Source organism: Hemitrygon akajei, chromosome 31 (assembly GCF_048418815.1).
Source record: "Hemitrygon akajei chromosome 31, sHemAka1.3, whole genome shotgun sequence".
Taxonomy (NCBI): Eukaryota; Metazoa; Chordata; class Chondrichthyes; order Myliobatiformes; family Dasyatidae; genus Hemitrygon; species Hemitrygon akajei.
The window spans coordinates 5,897,531-5,916,379 of record NC_133154.1 but is presented as its reverse complement, the minus strand read 5'-3'; the positions used below and the strand labels follow the sequence as shown (position 1 = coordinate 5,916,379).

At 46.7% G+C, this 18,849-nt stretch overlaps 1 protein-coding gene across 4 annotated transcripts in view; it reads right to left on the bottom strand.

The window, feature by feature from the left end:
- Positions 1-1,429: 1,429 nt before the first annotated feature.
- The window catches only part of LOC140719175 (suppressor of cytokine signaling 1-like), a 97,216-nt gene continuing 79,796 nt past the window's right edge, over positions 1,430-18,849 (bottom strand). For all 4 annotated transcript variants that reach the window (XM_073033596.1, XM_073033597.1, XM_073033595.1 and 1 more), the window contains one exon: positions 1,430-2,781. In XM_073033596.1, coding sequence (XP_072889697.1) covers positions 2,128-2,721 — 594 coding nt within the window. In that variant the 5' untranslated portion in view covers positions 2,722-2,781 and the 3' untranslated portion in view covers positions 1,430-2,127. The remainder of the gene's footprint in view (positions 2,782-18,849) is intronic.

The following is an 18,849-nucleotide window of genomic DNA, read 5'->3' as shown; positions in this document are numbered from 1 at the left end:
CCGATTCCCATTCTGACATGTCGGTCCAGAGCCTCTCCTTCAGCATAAGAATTAATTTTGCCTTCCAATAAACAAATTTCTCCCCCCTCCCTTCCTCTAATCCCCACTCTGACCTTTCACTTCTTCTCAGCCGCCTATTACTTCTCCCTGGGTCCCCTCCTCCTTCCCTTTCTCCTATGGTCCACTTTCCTCTCCTATCAGATTCCTTCCTCTCCAATCCTTGACCTTTCCCACCCACCTGGTTTCCCCTATCACCTTCCAGCTAACCTCCCCCCACCTTTTTATTCTGTCGCCTTTGCCCTTCCTTTTCAGTCCTGAAGAAGGGTCTCGGCCCAAAATGTCAATTATCTATTCCTCTCCATAGATGCTGCCTGACCTGCTGAGTTCTTCCAGCATTTTCTTCAAAGATTGTGTTCATTCCGAGTATTTCCTTAAGCTGTGTTTAGGGCTACCTTACCATGACCAGGAAAAGATGGATGGGCCAACCACTTAGGAGAGAGCACAACAGAACTTGCCTTATTTACTCCTGACATCCCAAGCGAGGACCAAGCGACAGTAACCAACACAGTCGTGTAACAGTTAGTGTGGTACCCAGGGCTTCAAGAGTTCGGAGTTCATTTCCGGTGCCATTAGAATGTTTATGTGCATGGATCTTCTCCAGGTGCTCCAGTTTCCTCCCACAGTTCAGAGACATACTGGTTAGTTAGTCATTGTACATTGTCCTGTGATTAGGCTAGGGTTGTATCGGTGGCTTGTTGGGCAGCACGACTTGGTGGGCCTGAAGGGAATATTCTGCACTGTATCTCTAAATACAAGGAACACCTGACACTCCTTCCCGAACCTAGGCGTTTGATTGTTGAACCCAACATTAACTGTTGACAGCAACCTTCCAATCCAGGGGTTCCCAACCTGGGGTCCACAGACCCCTCGGTTAATGGGAGGGGTCTATGGCATAAAAACGCTGGGAGCCTCTGCTCGAACCTAAGACCAATGGAAATCCACCAACTCCACAGGTCGTCTTAGTTACGACACTGGAGGAGGCTATTCAGCCCACTGTGCCTGTGATATAACCATCCCAATGTCAGCTTTCACATCTGTAACCTTGCAGCTTTGAGCTTGTATCCAAGTATGTTTTTAAAAGTGAAGAGGATTTTCTTCCTCTACCCCCCTCTTCAGGCAGTGAATTTCAGACCCCCAATACCCACGGGTTACAAAAGATTTATTTTTCCCCTCTCTCTAACCTACTGATTACTTTAAAAAGCTGCTTTCTGATTCCTCTGCCAAGTGAAATAAGCCCTTCCTACTCATTGTATCTGGGCTTGCCGAGAATTTTAGAATCTTCGGCTAAGTATCGCTTCTACCATCTCTGCACCAAAGTAAACTTTTGTAGCCTATCCAAACTCTCCTCATGGTTCATTCATCCAATCAATATTTTCCAGGATTGTTTATTTACCACTTCCCAGAACATCGGATCAAATTTTACATTTTTATTTATGTAACAAAATATATTTATTTATATAATTAAAATATATAATGAATCATATTTCATACTGTTCAAGTGAATCATGAAACACGTTACATAGCAATGAAATCTGTGTCATGTTGACTTAATTGAACAGAAATATTTCCTTCTCACTATTTCAAGCTCCCTGCTCACTCAGTGAGTGTCCTTCATCGCAGAGCTTGTGGGCTCCACACACAGCAGGCCTCCAACCCCCTGTGACAGAGTCTCCCTCACTGTCTCCACGCCAAGGTCCCCTCTTAATATTTCTTTCTCTCTACAGGCGTGCAGACCAAGCATCGCTCCGCTGAGGAACTTTGTACATGGCCTGAAAACTGCGTGGCCCTTTAACAAAACATTATATTAAAAGAAAATTCCAGCAAAGGCTACGTGCGCAGGGCCATCTCAGTTACTGCACGCTGCACACCTACGCAGCTTAGAGGGAACGGCACTCCACACTGCTTGCCGCGGTCCCCCGTCATCGCCCCAAACACACTCCGAGCCTGTCAGTGGCAATCGGCATCAACTTTCTCCGCTGTGAGCGGGAGGCGTTCCCGGCAGCCAGACTCCAGGCCAGCTGTTCCACAATGATGGAGGAAAGACAACGTCATCGACAGGCTTGGGGGTTATATCTTGAATGGGAATTCCTCAATATAATTCCGAAGGCTGGGCATGAGAGGCAGCTTTGTCACTCCGTCTCTCCCAAAGTGGCAGATAATGTTCTTCCTGCATAGCTGCTTTAGCTTGAGGACAGGGTTTTTCCGCAGCGGGGTGGAAAAGACGATCATGTCTCCTCCATCAAAGACAAAAGGCTTGTGTCGGCTGCTGTCCACACAGTATTCCAGCAGCTTCACCATGCAGTCAAAGTGAATGTTATTGAACCAGAAGCGTTCTTTCTTGAACTTGATTCGCATGCTGACGGGCCCCCCGTGGGCCCGAACGCTCAGACTGAACAGGTGATCGGCCTGGGTGCTATCCCGGACGAGGAAGGTGCCCACGGGCTCCGCCTTCAGCATGGCGTGAGCCTTCTCCACGGGCAGCGGCCCCCAGTAGAATCCGCCCTCGTTCAGGGAGCGCAGGCTTCGCTCCACCGTCTCCCTCTCTTCGTTCTGGAATGTGCGGAAGTGGGTGGGAGACTCAGGCGGAGGGCGCTGGAACTGTGGCGGAGCGGACTGTCGCACGTCTGCCCGGGCATCCAGTTGGTTTCTCCCTCCGACCATCTCAGACGGACCTCCAGCTCCGGAGAGGTCCCATCTTCAGCCGCCTCGTGGATAAATGTCCTGCAGGGAAAGAGAGCTGAACGTTAATTTATTACCAAATTTTGTTAATGTCCCCATAAACCACCCTGAGATTCACTTTCATGGACAGAACAGTGGCACGGCATAGAGTCCTGTCACCTCACGGCTTCATCACCCGAGTCTGATCCTGCCCTCTGGTACTCTTCGTGGAGTCTGCACGTTTTGTCTGTGACTACCTGGGTTTCTCCAGGTGCTCGGGTTTTCCCCCACAGCCCAATTACTTGCTGGTTGGTGGGTTGGAGAGAGTCCGGAGGAGGTTGGAGAGAATGATTCTGGAAAGGATAGGGTTAACATACGAGGAGTGCTTGACGGCTCGGGGCCTGTACTCACTGGAGTCCAGAAGGATGTGGAGCGAGAGGTCTCACTGAAACCTATCGAATATTGAAAGGCCTGGGTTGAGTGGATGTGGAGAAGATGCCCCCTGTAGTGGGGCAGTCTAGAACCAGAGGGCACAGCTTCAGAATAGAACAAAGATGAGAATAAATTTCTTTCGGCAGAGGTTCTTTGCCACAGATGGCTGCGGAGGCCAAGTCATTGTGTATATCTAAGGCAGAAGTTGCTAGGTTCTTGGTTAGTCAGGGCGTCAAAGGTTACAGGGAGAAGGCAGAAGAATGGGGTTGAGAGGGAAAATATATCAGTCATGATGGAATGACAGAGCAGACAAGATGGGCTGAATGGCCTAATTCCGTTCCTTGCTCTTATGGGTTAACGGCTCTATGTAACTAACCAGCAGTTCAAGTGTGAGGAAGGAGCAAAACTGGGTTAATCAGATAGATAGGAGAATCGGTGGAATTCTCTTGAAATCCAGCCAACACCCTCCCCCAACATCACAAGAAAATATGAATGTATTTTACTTCATTTGAACTTCCTATAAGCATATTAATACTAACAATGTCATACAAGGCCCAGGTATCGAGATACTTCTTGCTGCCTCAGTAAAGCAGCCAGCATTATCAAAGAACCCTCCCACCCAGATATGTTCTTCTCTCTTCTATTGGGCAGAAGATACAAAAACCTGAAAACAGGTATCACAAGGCTCAAGGACAGCTCCTATCCTGCTGTTATCAGACTCTGATTTGATACTGCTTGGTAAATAACCTGCAACATTTTCCACATAATAACCATGTTGATTGTTTGGTTGTTAAGCACTTTGGACATCCTGAGTTTGTGAAGAGCAATAGGTTCTTGGTAGGCCTCTGTAGAGAATCCTCTGTGACCAAGATCCCCTCGAGGCAAAATTGTGTTCAGCGCTAACCCCCCGGTTACATTTCCACATTTTTGCCAAGTATTTTCTCATGGACCCAAATTTTTCTGTCTGTGGAAACCATAATCCCACATAAAGCCAATGTTCCTTGTTAAATATTAATCTCATTCACCTTTCTTTTCCCTTACGTCTGAAGGCACAGTCTCAGAATCTCAGAATAAAGGGACGTCCCTTCATTACTGAGAAGAGGAAGAAATTTCTTTAGCAAGGATCTGTGGAATGTGCTGCCACGGAGAATTTGGGGATGTGGTGGCTACGTCACTGTGTGCATTTAAGGCCCAGAGTCAGAGTTGAGCAAATAGACTTTACGATTGATAGGATCTTGACGAGTTAAGAGGGTTAAAAATCACAGGGGGAAGGCGAATCAATGGCGTTGAAAAAATATATTGACCACGATTGAATGGTGGAGCAGATTGGCCTATTTCTTCTCCTATCACTTTTGACATTTTGGCCTTATGGACTACTTGCTCAACTCTGGCTTTTACTTCAATTGTCATTCCCCTGACTGCGTGGGATTCCTCTGGCTGCTCCAGTTTCCCCCCACATTCTAAAGATGCACAGGTTAAGATTCAAGGTCGTTTAACATCATTTCCAGTACAGCAGTTTCAGGTGAACAAAATAGTGATTACTCTGGATTCAATTCTGCATAACAACAATTACCTCTTCCCAGGCCTGGAATGGCTGGCACAAGAGGGCACAGTGCTTGGAAGTAGGTACAGAGGAGATGTCAGGGGTAAGTTATTTTTACGCAGACAGTGGTGAGTGTATGAAATGAGCTGCCAGCGACGGTAGTGGAGGCGGATACGATCGAGTCTTTTAAGTGACTCCTGGACAACCACATGGAGCTCAGAGAAATAGAGGGCTATGGGTAACCCTAGGTTATTTCTAAAGCAGGTACGTGTACGGCACAGCATTGTGGTCTATATTGTGCTATAGGTTTTCTATGTTTTTAAAATAAAGAACACAAGGATATCAATTAAAACACACACACACACACACACACACACACACACACACACACACACACACACACACACACACACACACACACACACACACACACACACACACACACACACACACACACACACACACACACACACACACTATAAATATATAAGATAGCTTATATACTTAGATTGATTGTAAGGTGCCAGATGAGGCACATCTGGTCTACTCTGTTTATGGTGGCCTCCTTGAACATCTGCCAGTTCAAAACAATTCATAATTAATTGGTCACACGGGGGCAATTGGGCAGCGCGGGGTCACTGGCCCGGAAAGGTCTATTCCTGTGCTGTATCTATAAATTAAATCTACAAAAAAACATTGTTCCTTCCAGCCTGAGAATACTCACTTTTAATCTTTAAACCCTTAAAGCCTTCTCCACAGGGAATTATTTCTTTGGCTTGTCTCCAACAACTACTTCTTGAAACTGCCTTTGGAAGCTATCTTTTTGTGCAATTGTGTGATTAGGTACAATCACCAGCTTATAGAGGGAGCAACCAGTTGCCAACATACCCTCTTAAAATTAGCACCACTGTTGAACTGGGCTGTACAGTTGTTGTCCCTGTTTGTATTTTTGAACAATCACCTATACACACGTAATTGTTCAGTGAGTATTTCAGTAGTTGCAGTTGCCTCTGCATTTTTTTCTGGAAACTTCTTGGTTTCAGTGATGGGTGTCACAGTACTTGAATTTGGCTATTTGATTGGTTAACTGTCATCTGATAGAATTTAAAGGCATTCAGCTACAAAGAAGGCACAACAGTGGCGATCTTTCATTAGGAATTTGAGGAGAACTGATATGTCACTGAAGGCACGCAAATTTCTGCAGACGTACTGTGGAGAGCATTCTAACTGGTGCATCGCTGTCTGGTGGGGTGTGGGGGGGGGGGGGCTACTGCACTAGATCCATACAAGCTGCAGAGAGTTGTAAACTCAGTCAGCTCCATCACGTAGTATCCAAGCCATCTCTAAGGAGCGATGCCTCTAAAAGGCAGCGTCCATCATTAAGGACCCCCATCACCTGGGACATGCCCTCTTCTCATTGCTACCATCAGGGAGGAGGTACAGAAGCCTGAAGACACACACTCAGCGATTCAGGAACAGCTTCTTCCCCTCTGCCATCAGATTTCTGAATGGACATTGAACCCATGAACACTACTCACTAGTTCTTCTATATTTGCACTACTTACTTGATTTAACTATTTAGTGAGTATTTTCTGTTGTCAGCAGTCTGGTTGAGGAAGACCATGCCACCGTTGTCTTGCTCTCTTCTCCCTGCTCTTTCCTGTGCTTCCCTTTGTCTGCGCTCTCTCTCTCTCTCCTTTCTCACTGTCCCTCACCATGCTTCTCCTTGGCTCTGGTAACACTAACAAAGCGATGGTAAGCAAGAAGATTTATGCCCCATCCATAGCTTCCGAAGAACTTTTGGATCGCAACAGCGTCAGGATCCGAGAACACTGCCTCATTTTCCCTGCAGGTAAGCAGAGGATTATCGGGATCAGAGGTGCGTCTGATCTGCCTCCCAGTCACTGCTCCACTTGACAGTGACGTGGACAGAACAGTTTTACAGCAAAGAGCAGTACAGCTTCAATGACCTGAGTTTGACCCTGACCTCTGGAGCTCTCTGCAGAATTTGTATGTTCCCTCTGCGACCACACGGGTTTCCCCGAGTGCTCTGGTGTCCTCCCACATCACTTTCTGGCTGCGAGGTTGGAGAGTGCCCAGAAGAGGGTCACAAGAATGATTCTGGAAATGAAAGGGTTAACACATGAGGAGTATTTGATGTCTCTGGGCTTGTACTCACTGGAGTTTAGAATGACAGGGGAGGGGTAGTATCTCATTGAAACCTATCAAATATTGAATAGCCTAGAGAGAGCAGAATTGGGGAGGTTGTTTCCTATATTGGGAAAGACCTGGACCAGAGGACACAGTGTCAGAATAGAGGGACATCCATTTCAAACAGAGATGTGAAGAAATTTCTTTAGCCAGAGGGTGGTGAAGCTGTGGAATTCATTGGCATGGATGGGTGGAGGTTAAGTCACCGTGTATATCTAATTATCTAAAACAGAGGTTGATAGGTTCTTGGTTAGTCAGGACATCAAAGGCTTTGGGGAGAGGGCAGGAGATTGAGGTTGAGAGGGATAATATATCAGTCATGATGGAATGACAGAGGAGATACGATGGGCAGAGTGGCCTAACTCTGCTCCTGTGTCTTGTGGTCTTATGGGTTAATGGCCCGCCGTAAATTCCCTGTAGTGCAGATGTGTGGAAGGAGAGAGAATGGGAGAGTTAATGAGATTGCCTTGAGGTCCAACCAACCTTCCCCAATGTCACAAGTAAATATGAATGCATTTTAATTACATTTGAAATTTCTTTATGTGTATTATTACTAACAGTGTCATATAAGGCCCAGTTATCAAGATACTTCTTGCTGCCTCAGTAAAGCATTCAGCAAAATCAAATACTCTAGTTACCCTGGACATTGTCTCTTTGCCTCTTTCCCATAAGGTAGAAGCTACAAAAGCCTGAAAGCACGTACCACCAGGCTCAAGGAGAGCTACTGTTCCTCTGTTGTGAAGCAAGAGACCATGTTATCATACAATTAGTCCCAGACTCTTTAACAGACCTCCTGTCCAATATGGACTCTTGACCTCACAGTCTACCTCATTATGATCTTGAACTTCATCTGTGCTGACTTTTTCAGATATTTTACACTTTATTCCGCATTGTTTCTGTTTTACCTTACTCCAGCTCGATGCACTGCACTTTATTTCTGCATGAGAGTGTGCAAGACCAGCCTTTCACCGTACCTTGCAAGATGTGACAATAATAAACCAACACCAAAACCAATCTGACAATCTGACACAAGATTCTGCAGATGCTGGAAATCCAAGCAACATATTCAAAATTCTGGAGGAACTCAGCAGGTCGGGCAGCATCTACAGAAAAAAGTAGACTGTTGATGTTTTGGGCTGAGGACTGTCATCAGAGTTGGAAGGAAAGGGGGCAGAAGCCAGAAGTGGGGGGGCACATAATTCCCCTGAATTTCTGCCATCTCCAACAGGATCCCACCATCAAGCACATCTTTCCCTCCACCCCCCACTTTCTGTTTTCCACGGGAATTGCTCCCTATGCAACTCCCTTGTCCGTTCATCCCTCCCCATTGAGCTCTCTCCTTGCAAGTGGAACAAGTGCTACACCTGCCCCTACACCTCCTCCCTCACCACCATTCAGGGCCCTAAACAGTCCTTCCAGGTGCGGCAACACTTCACCTGTGAGTCTGTTGGGGCCATATACCACGTCTGCTGCTCCAGGTGTGGCCTATATCCGTGAGACCCAATGTAGACTGAGAGACTGCTCTGCCAAGCGCCAGAAAAAGCAGGGCCTCTCAGTGACCATCCATTTTAATTCCATTTCCCATTCCCATTCTGATGTCAATCCATGGCCACCTCTACTGTTGCAATGAGGCCACGCTCATGTTGGGAGGAACACCACCTTGTATTCCGTCTGGGTGCCTCCAACCTGATGCCATTCACTATTCTCCATCCCCTTTCCCCTCTCTTGCCTTACCTCCTTGCCTGCGCATCGCCTCCTTCTGGTGCCCCTCCCCCCTTTTCTTTCCTCCAGGGCCTCCTGTCCTCCCCTATCAGACTCCCCCTTCTCCAGCCCTGTATCTCTTTCACCGATCAACTTCCCAGCACTTTGCTTCATCTCTCCCACTCCCAGTTTCACCTTTTCACCTATCACCTTGTGTTTCTCTCCCTCCCCCACCTCATACTCCTCATCTTTTCTTCTCCAGTCCAGGCTCCAGGTTGGCAGGGGTGTGTGTGTGTGTGTGTGTGTGTGTGTGTGTGTGTGTGTGTGTGTGTGTGTGTGTGTGTGTGTGTGTGTGTGTGTGTGTGTGTGTGTGTGTGTGTGTGTGTGTGTGTGTGTGTGTGTGTGTGTGTGTGTGTGTGTGTGTGTGTGTGTGTGTGTGTGTGTGTGTGTGTGTGAGAGAGACAGACAGACAGACTTGGATTTCGAGCATCTGCAGATTTTCTCCTGTGACTGGGGAGGAAGTTCATCTTTCGGCAGGGCAACAACCCGAAGCACACTGACAGAGCAAACACTGAGTGGCTTTGAATGAAGAAAATTGCTGCCCTTGAGTGGCCCAGTCAGGGTCCTGACCTTAACCCGATCGAACATCTCTGGCAAGACTATTGCTGTCCATCACTGCTCCCCAACTAACCCGGCACAGCTTGAGCAATTCTGCAAGGAGGAATGGGTAAATCTTGCTTCATCACATTGTGCAAAACTAATAGAGACTTATCCAAGAAGACTGCTGGCTGCAATAGCTGCGAGAGGTGATTTAACCAAGTACTGAGCAAACTGCTGGCATTTCAGGTTTTGAATTTTTAGTTTTTTATGCTTTACAATTTTCCATGTTGTTTTTTTAGGCTCTACTGTGTGATTCCTAAATAAAAATTCTCAGTTAAGTAGATCAAAATCCCTGATTGTAATACTCATTTATGTGTGTAAACAGCAGGAACAATGAAATATCAACCAGAGTGTAGAAGATAACAAACTGTGCAAATGGAAATATTGATAAATAGCAATAAATAATGAGAACAAAGGTCATGTGATAAAGAGTCCTTGAAAGTGATATCATTGGCAGTGGGAACACTTCAACGACGGGGCAGGAGAATGTAGTTATCTCCTTTTATTCAAGAGCCTGATGGTTGAGGGGTGGAACTTGGAGTGGTCTTCTGGTCTTGTAGCCCATCCACGTCAAAGTTCAAAGTCCAGTATGTTCAGAGTTGCTCTGCTGCACATCACTGTTGCAACGTGTGGTTATTTGAGTTACTGTCGCCTTCCTGTCAGCTTGAACCAGTCTGGCCGTTCTCCTCTGACCGCTGTCTTTGACCAGGTGATTTTGAACACAGAATCTCAACGTTGTACAATCCAAGTTTCTGTGGTTAAGAAGGCATATGCTGCACTGGCCCTCGTCAATCGTGGGTTTGAGTTTAAGAGCCGAGAGGTAATGTTGCAGCTATATAGGACGCTAGTCAGACCCCACTTGGAGTTCTGCGCTCAGTTCTGGTCGCCTCACGACAGGAAAGACGTGGAAACCATAGAAAGGGTGCAGAGGAGATTTACAAGGACGTTGCCTGGATCGGGGAGCATGCCTTATGAGAATAGGTTCAGTGAATTCGGCCTTTTCTCCTTGGAGTGGCAGAGGATGAGAGGTGACCTGATAGAGTTGTACAAGATAATGAGAGGAATTGATTGTGTGGATAGTCAGAGGCTTTTTCCCCAGGGCTGAAATGGCTAGCATGAGAGGGCATAGTTTTAAGGTGCTTGGAAGTAGGTACAGAGGAGATGTCAGGGGTAAGTTTTTTACGCAGAGAGTGGTGAGTGCGTGGAATGGGCTGCCGGCGGCGGTGGTGGAGGCGGGAACGATAGGGTCTTTTAAGAGACTACTGGATGGCTACATGGAGCTTAGAAAAATAGAGGGCTATGGGTAAAACCTAGGTAGTTCTAAGGTAGGGACATGTTCGGCACGGCATGTGGGCCTAAGGGCCTGTATTGTGCTGGAGGTTTTCTATGTTTCTATAATGTAAATAATACTTTGAACTGCCACTCACTGGACTTTTCTTTTGTGTGTGCACCATTCTCAGTAAATTCTGGGGTCTGTTGTGTGTGAAAATCCCAGAAGATCAGCAGTTTTTAAGATCCTCAAACCACCCCATCTGGCACCAACAATCATTCCATGGTCAAAGTCATGTGGATCACGTTCCTTTACCATTCTTATGTTTGGTCTGAACAACAACTGAACCTCTTGACCACGCTGGCATGCTTTTATGCCTCGAGTTGCTGCCACATGATTGGCTAATTAGATATTTGCATTAACGAGCAGGTGTACCTAATAAAGTGGCCACTGAGGGTTTTACCAATTTATCCACTTTTAAGGCTGATAACCCCTGAGTGCTTCCCCTTTTACAACATCATCTCAGCCAATATTTCATACACTTCCTTCTCAGTTACGATGGCCACATCATCCCCTCTTTTGTACAGAGGTGCAGTGTTTGGAGGTCAGTGCACCCTCCACTCTGATGTGGTATCAAACGGTCTTCACTCCCAAGTAGGAAAGCCTCCACCACCCTCCATCAGCAAGAACCCCACCATCCAGACCATGCTTCCTTTGCACAGTTAATATCAGTAAGAAGGTGCAGGAGCCTTAGGTCCCACACAACAAGGTCTAGGAACAGCTATTACCCCTCAGCCATCAGGAGCTTGGAGCAGAGTGGATAACTTCACTCACTTCAACACTGAACTGTCTCTATAAACTATGGACTAACTTTCAAGGACTCTTCATCTCATGTTCTTGATATTTATTTCTTATTTCTTTTTGCACTTGCAGCTTGTCGCCTTTTGCACGTTGGTCGTTTGTCCTGTTGGGTGAGCTCTCTCATTGATTCTGTCGCGTTTCTTGGATTTACCGCGTATGCCTGCAAGCAATGAACCTCGGGGTTATGTATGGTGACAGACGTGTACTTCGATAATAAACTTACTTTGAAATCTGAACCACTGGTTTGAAAACTGACGTCCCGCATGTCCAGCCAGCACCTTTGCAGAACACCGCACTGCTGCAGCTTTGCAGTGTGCACCAGAAGGTGTGAAGCTATTGAAGAGTGTGTGATGTTATGCAAAGGTCACAGACTCATAGAACACTTCACTACAGAAACGGGCCCTTCGGCCCAACTCGTGCGTGCCAAACTATAATTCTCAGTCCCATTGACCTGCACCCAGATCATACTGCTCCTGTTCATGAACTTATCCAAACTTCTCTTAACCATTGAAATCGAACCCACATCCACCACTTCTACATTCTACATCCTGACAGGCAGTGGGTGTAGAGAGATGGGTGCATGCAGGCAAAGTTCAAAATAAATCTATTACCAAAGTACATATACGTCACCATATGATACGCTGAGATTCAGTTTCTTGTGGGCATTTGCGGAAGAAAAAGAATTTCAGGATGTATTTTGCATACATTTCTCCGACATTAAACGTACCTATTGAAACCTAACCACAATAAAATCAATGAAAGACTGCGCCCAACAGGACGGACAACCAATGTGCAAAAGATGACAGACCGTGCCAATACGAAAAGGGAGGAAAAAATAACTGAAAGATAAGCAATAGATATTGAGAACATGAGACAAAGAGGTCCAAGGTGGGAAGGTTGCACTGGAGAACCACGGTGATGAGTTGTGGGCAGACAAGCTCTAGAAACCATGAAGGGCAAAAAAAGAGAGACAGACATATCATGTTGACAAAAGTGGAAACAGCAGACATAAACTGGGCTAAAAACTACATTAAGAAATATAGACATAAAAAATTAAATAAGTAGCGCAAAGCGGAGAGCAGAAGTAGTGAGGTGGTGTTCATTGTTCATTTAGAAATCTGACGGCGGAGGGAAGAAACTGTTCCTAAAACGTGGAGTGTGTGTCTCTTGGAGACTTGGATGGGTTCAGACCGAGCTGTGAATTCTCCCGTGTACAAATAAGTGCCAATATTTTGTGCAAATATTGGCACAAAATGTGCATCCTCAGATAGTGTTGTTAACACAGATGGTGCATTTCACTGCACATTATTAATAAATAAATATATTCTAATCTAATCTACCAAGAACATATTACAAATATACTTTCCCTGTCTCTTTTTATTGATCCTTTCCACTGACCCCCCCTTTGTCATTCCTTACATTAGAAGCCAGCTATGTCAGGCTATGTAACACCATAAGATATAGGGGCAGAATCAGGCCATTCGGCCCATCAAGCCTGCTCTGCCATTTCATCATGGACGATCCATTTTCTCTCTCAGCCCTAATTTCCTGCCTTCTCCTAAAATATATTTAAGATAAGATTGGATAGATTTTTACATAGTAGGAGAGTTAAGGGGCATGGGGAAAAGGCAGGTAGGAGGAGGTAAGTCCTTGGCCAGATCAGCCATGATCTTACTGAATCGCGGAGCAGGCTCGATGGGCCGGATGGCCAACTGCTCCTATTTCTTCTGTTCTCCACATATCCCTTCATGCCTTGACAATCAGGAATCTATCAGTCTCTGAGTATGGGAAAAGTGGCTCCATTGCCACAAGGTTCTGAGCCATTACTGGGGCTCACAAATAGTCGAACACCAGTGTTCGCGGTTGTTAAGAGAAGAAGCAGACCAGAGACCTGGACCAACAGGTCGAAAAGTTTACTGAAAATAATCTGGGGCGCTGCAGTAGATTCGTGGCTTAGCGCGATGCTTTACAGCACCAGCATTCAATGATCGGGGTTCAATTCCTACCACAGGCTGTAACGGGCTGGGGTGTCCTCCCTGTGACGCCACGGGTTTCCTTCATACGCTTCGGTTTGCTCCCACAACCCAGAGACGTACGATTAGGGTTAGTGCTATGTTGGTGCTGGAAGCACATGACGCTTAGGGGCTGTCTCCAATGTATCCCCGTACTCTGTTGGTCAATGATGCAAACGGCATCTCACAGCATGTTTTTATGTAACAAACTAAGCTAATCTTCAAATCTTTATCTTTTGATAAAAGCTAGACTCTTGTAATCTGCTCTGCGAATGTCCCCCACGGTTGGAAAACTGCCTTTCGGACACACAGATCTAATCTAAAGCACAAGAGGTTCTGCGAATGCTGGAAATCCAGAGCAATATGCACACAGAATGCTGGAGGAACTCAGCAGGTCAGGCAGCATCTATGGAGGGGAATAAACAGTTGACGTTTCGGGCCAAGACCATTCATCAGGACTGGCTACCTGACGTGCTGAGCTCTTCCAGCATTTCATGTTTGTTACTCAAGTTGAATCTTATTGCCCTTTGAGTGGTATCCAAAACTGCAGTGTTAAAAGAGAATGAAATCAAATAGATAGCCTGGCATCAACTTGGCACTGAATTAACACACAGTTAGGTTGCTTCCTGTCCACTTAACCTTGTTAGTTCCTCCTCTACACGAACAACAATTATTGAAACTGGGGGGAGAAAACTGCGGGGTTTCAAGAAAGAAAATCACCACCATCTTCTCAAGGGCTAATGCTGGCCTTGTCAACAACACCTGAGGTCATGGGTTAAGGGTGAAAGGTGAAATGCCTAAAGGGAAGATAAGGGGGGTACCTATTCACTCCGAGGGTGGTGCATGTGTGGAACAAGTTGCCAGCATAAGAGGCTTGATTTCAACATTTAAGAGAAGTTTGGATAAATACATGGATGGGAGGGGTATGGAGGGCTATGGCCCAAGTTGCAGATTGACGGGCCTTGGCAGAATAGTTCGGCATGAACTAAATGGGCCGAAGGGCCTGCTTCTGTGCTGTAGCGCTCAAATAAAAATCTCCCAGCCTCTAACAAGAATAAATGCATTGCTTCCTACAAAATATTGAGAGATCTTCCTGCGTAAAATCAAAAACCAGTGAAGTTAGTGTTTTATTTCCAGCTGCAGCAGTTTTCCTCCATCTTGCTCTGCAGAAGGCAAAACGGAAGTAGAAGACAAGGACGTGTCGAGCTCTCCCAACCCACAGCACAGAGTTTGTCATTGTCAACGACGTATTTTTAAACACTAAGTTTTGACTGGACCAGAGAGATAGCACTGTCCTTGAGGCAATTTAAAATGTGCTTTTCATCTTATCACGTTTTCTGTCTGTGTTGCTTGTGCAGTTCCACCCTGACAATGAGACTTTTCGGATACCAAGTTCCGTCAAAGCCACAGTTGTGCACATCACATGCTTGCACATTTGCTCCCTAACCCCTTTTGGAAAACCCAACAATTTCAACCAAACAGCCACGTTGCACGTTGTCCACGCTATGGAAGCCATCTCTTTAGCCCAAGAGCATTCCATGATTTTGAGCAGAGTCTCCTCTTGCCTCTTCGTGTTACAAAACGTGGCTCAGAGCTAGATTACGTCTCACCTAATCCAGCTCGACATTTCATCACACCCCCTGTGCTGGTGGGAGATGTTGCCCTTAGACAAGATTTTAAACTGACCCCACCTTGCTCGATAGCACACACCAGTCCTCATCTAGGGAATAGTAATGGAAAGGGTGATCAGCTTCAGGTTCCTGGATGTCAACATCTCTGACGATCTACCCTGTGTCCAGCATACTGATGCAACGACAAAGAAGGCACAACAGCCACTATACTTCATTCGGAGTTTGGGGAGATTTGGTCTGTCACCGAAGACGCGCTAATTTCTCCAGGCGTGCCGTGGAGAGCCTTCTAACTGGCTGCATCACCGTCCGGTACGGATGGGCCACCACACAGGGATTGGGAAAAAGCTGCAGGAAGTTGTAAACTCAGCCAGCTCCATTATTTGCAGTAACCTCCCCGGCATTCAGGACACCTTCAAAACGTGATGCCTTAAAAAGGCGGCATCCATCATTAAGGACGTTCATTACCCAGACCATCCCCTCTTCTCATTGCTACCGTCAAGGAGGAGGTTCTGGAGCCTGAAGCCACCCACTCACGATTCAGGAACAGCTTCTTCCCTTCTGCCATCTGATTTCTGAATGGACATTGAACCCATAAACACTACCTCTCTACTTCTTTGTCTCTCTCTTATTGCACTACTTATTTAATTTAATTTTATATATTTCTTACTGTAATTTATATTTTTAATGATGTATTGCAATGCACCACTGCTGCAAAACAACAAATTTCATAATCTATGCCAGTGACAACAAACCTGTTTCAGATTCTCCAACAAGAAAGGGAAAGTTAGTTTAGTGCCCTGGGAAAGATTGATTTCACAGTAGTTACTCAAAACCTGGTATTTGATTTCACTGCTGTTTGTACTAGTCTGCTGAGCACAAATTAGCTGCCACATGATACTTGGGTGAGGCTAGAACCAGAGGTCATGGATTAACGGTGAAAGGTGAAATGCTTAAGCGGAACACAAGGGGCAACTTCTTCACTCAGAGGGTGGTGAGAGTGTGGAACAAGCTGCCAGCGGTGGTTTGATGCCCACATTTAAGAGAGATTTTGATAAATACATGGATGGGAAGGGTGTGAACTACGGACTCGGTGCAGGCTAATGGAACTAGACAGACTAGATGGACAGCACACATGAAATGCTGGAGGAACTCAGCAGGTCAGGCAGCATCTATGGAGAGGAATAAACAGTCGACATTTTTGGGCTGAGACCCTTCTTCAGGACTGACGGGGCAGATGGGGTGATCGGTGCGATAATGCATCACTATATATGAGGAGGGGCCATATACATATTCCTAATGTCATCTGTAAGGAGCCTCTGTACGTCCTATCTGTGGAATGCATTGGTTTCCTCCCACAGTCCAAAGACATACCGGTTAGTAGGTTAATTGGTCACTGTAAATTGTCCTGTGATTAGGCTAGGATTAAATCAAGGACTGCTAGGCAGTGTGGCTCAAAGGACTGGAAGGACCTTTTCTGCTCTGTATCTTTAAGAAATATAAAATAAGTGAAGAGTGAATAAGCTACATACGCACAACTCACTGACAAAGGTTAGGCATGTCAAGACTGGTGATTAATAAGAGCTTATTCAATTCTGGGCTTTTTTAAGTGGCATAAAATTAAAAGTAGGTAAGACATGCTGATGACTTTGGATGTCAGTTGAATTGAACATCGCATATAGAACGTAGAACAATATCACATAGTAGAGACCCTTCAGCCCACAGTGTTATGCTGACCCTTTAGCCTACACCAAGATCATTCTAACACTTCCCTCCAACACAGCCCTCCTGTTTTCTTTCATCCACGTGCCTATCTAAGAACTTCTTAAATGCTCTTAATGTGTCTGCCTGTGCTACCGCCCCTGGCAACACATTCCTCGCACCCACTGCTCTCTGTGTAAAGAACTCACTCTGACTTCCCACTATACTTTCCTCCAATCTTCTTCCAGTAGCATGGATATTGATCTCTCCTTCCAGTAAAGAAATACCCACCACTCCCCCCCCCCCACGCCTCTAGTCCCCACTCTTATCTTTTCACCTGCCTATTACTTCCCCCTGGGTCCCTTCCTTTTTCCCTTTCTCCTATGGTCCACTCTCCTCTTCTATCAGGTTCCTTCTTCTCCAGCCATTGAGCTTTCCTGCCCACCTGGCCTCACCTATCACCCTCCAGCTAGCCTCCTTCACCTCCCCAGCCTCCCCAATTCTTTCTCAGTCCTGAAGAAGGGTCTCGGCCTGAAACGTGACTGTCTATTCACTCCCACAGATGCTGCCTGACCTGCTGAGCTCCTCCAGCATTTTGTGTGCGTTGCTCTGGATTTCCAGCATTTCTCGTGTTAATGATAACGGTTACTGGGTGGATCTTCTTTATGTCGGAGAAAAATGTTTTTAACCAATTTGGTGGAGTTTTAGATCAGCTAAAAGATAGAGTTGATGAGGGCAATGCGGTCAACTTAGTAAACATGGAGATACTGAGACCACAGATACTGGTTTAATGGATAGCTGATGATTCAGATCAACAGATGAAGGGCCCCAGCGGCCCATTTCCCTCCACAGACCTGCTGAGTGCTTCCAGTGTTTTCTGTGTTGATGCAGAATACATCCTCTTCCAGAGAGATTTTGATGATGTATTGCATCAGAGGGCACCTGGACAAAATTGAAGCACTTAGGCCCCAGAGGATCATTGGGAGCATGGCTACAGAGAATGTCCTGGTGGATGGTTGTTTTTGTTTTGGGCTGGAACAATGTGAATAGCTGAGCTCCATCCAGACTGATTTTACAGCCACTGCAATTTTCCCGGATTTGTATTAGTAACAGAACTGGGGTGTGCAAACTTGGCAGTAGTGAAGAGGATGTGATGAACAACAGCAGAATGTAAACAGGTTGGAAGGGAGAACAGATATACTGACTTGTGCCAGATGAAGAGGAGAGGGAGAGAGGGAGGGAGAGGGAGAGAGAGGGAGAGAGAGGAGAGAGAGGAGGGAGAGGGAGGAGAGGGAGGGAGAGGGAGGGAGAGGAGGGGAGAGGGAGGGAGAGGGAGGGAGAGGGAGGGAGAGGGAGGGAGAGGGAGGGAGAGAGGGAGGGAGAGGGAGGGAGAGGGAGGGAGAGGGAGGGAGAGGGAGGGAGAGGGAGGGAGGGAGAGGGAGGGAGAGACGGAGGGAGAGAGAGGGAGGGAGAGAGGGAGGGAGAGAGGGAGGGAGAGAGGGAGGGAGAGAGGGAGGGAGAGAGGGAGGGAGAGAGGGAGGGAGAGAGGGAGGGAGAGAGAGGGAGGGAGAGAGAGGAGGGGAGAGAGAGGGAGGGGAGAGAGAGGGAGGGAGAGAGAGAGAGGGAGGGAGAGAGAGGGGAGAGAGAGGGAGGGAGAGAGAGGGAGGGAGAGAGGGAGGGAGGGAGAGAGGGAGGGAGGGAGAGAGAGGGAGAGAGAGGGAGAGAGAGAAGGGGAGAGAGGGGGGGAGAGGGGGGGGAGAGAGGGGGGGAGAGAGGGGGGGGAGAGAGGGGGGGAGAGAGGGGGGGAGAGAGGGGGGGAGAGAGGGGGGGAGAGAGAGACAGTCTGTCTGCATGTCTGTGTGAGTGTGTGTGTATGAGTGTGTCTGCATGTTTATGTGTGAGAGTGTGTGTGTTTATGTGTGTGTCTGCATGTTTATGTGTGAGAGTGTGTGTGTTTATGTCTGCCTCTGTGTGTGTCTGTGTGGGCGCGTGTGGTGGATTGCTTCGTGAATGAGTACTGAACTAGAAATTTGGAGAGCTGAGTTCAAATTTCCATGGCAGCAGAGGAAATTGGTTGCACGTTAAAAATCTGGAACATAAAGACTCTATTCT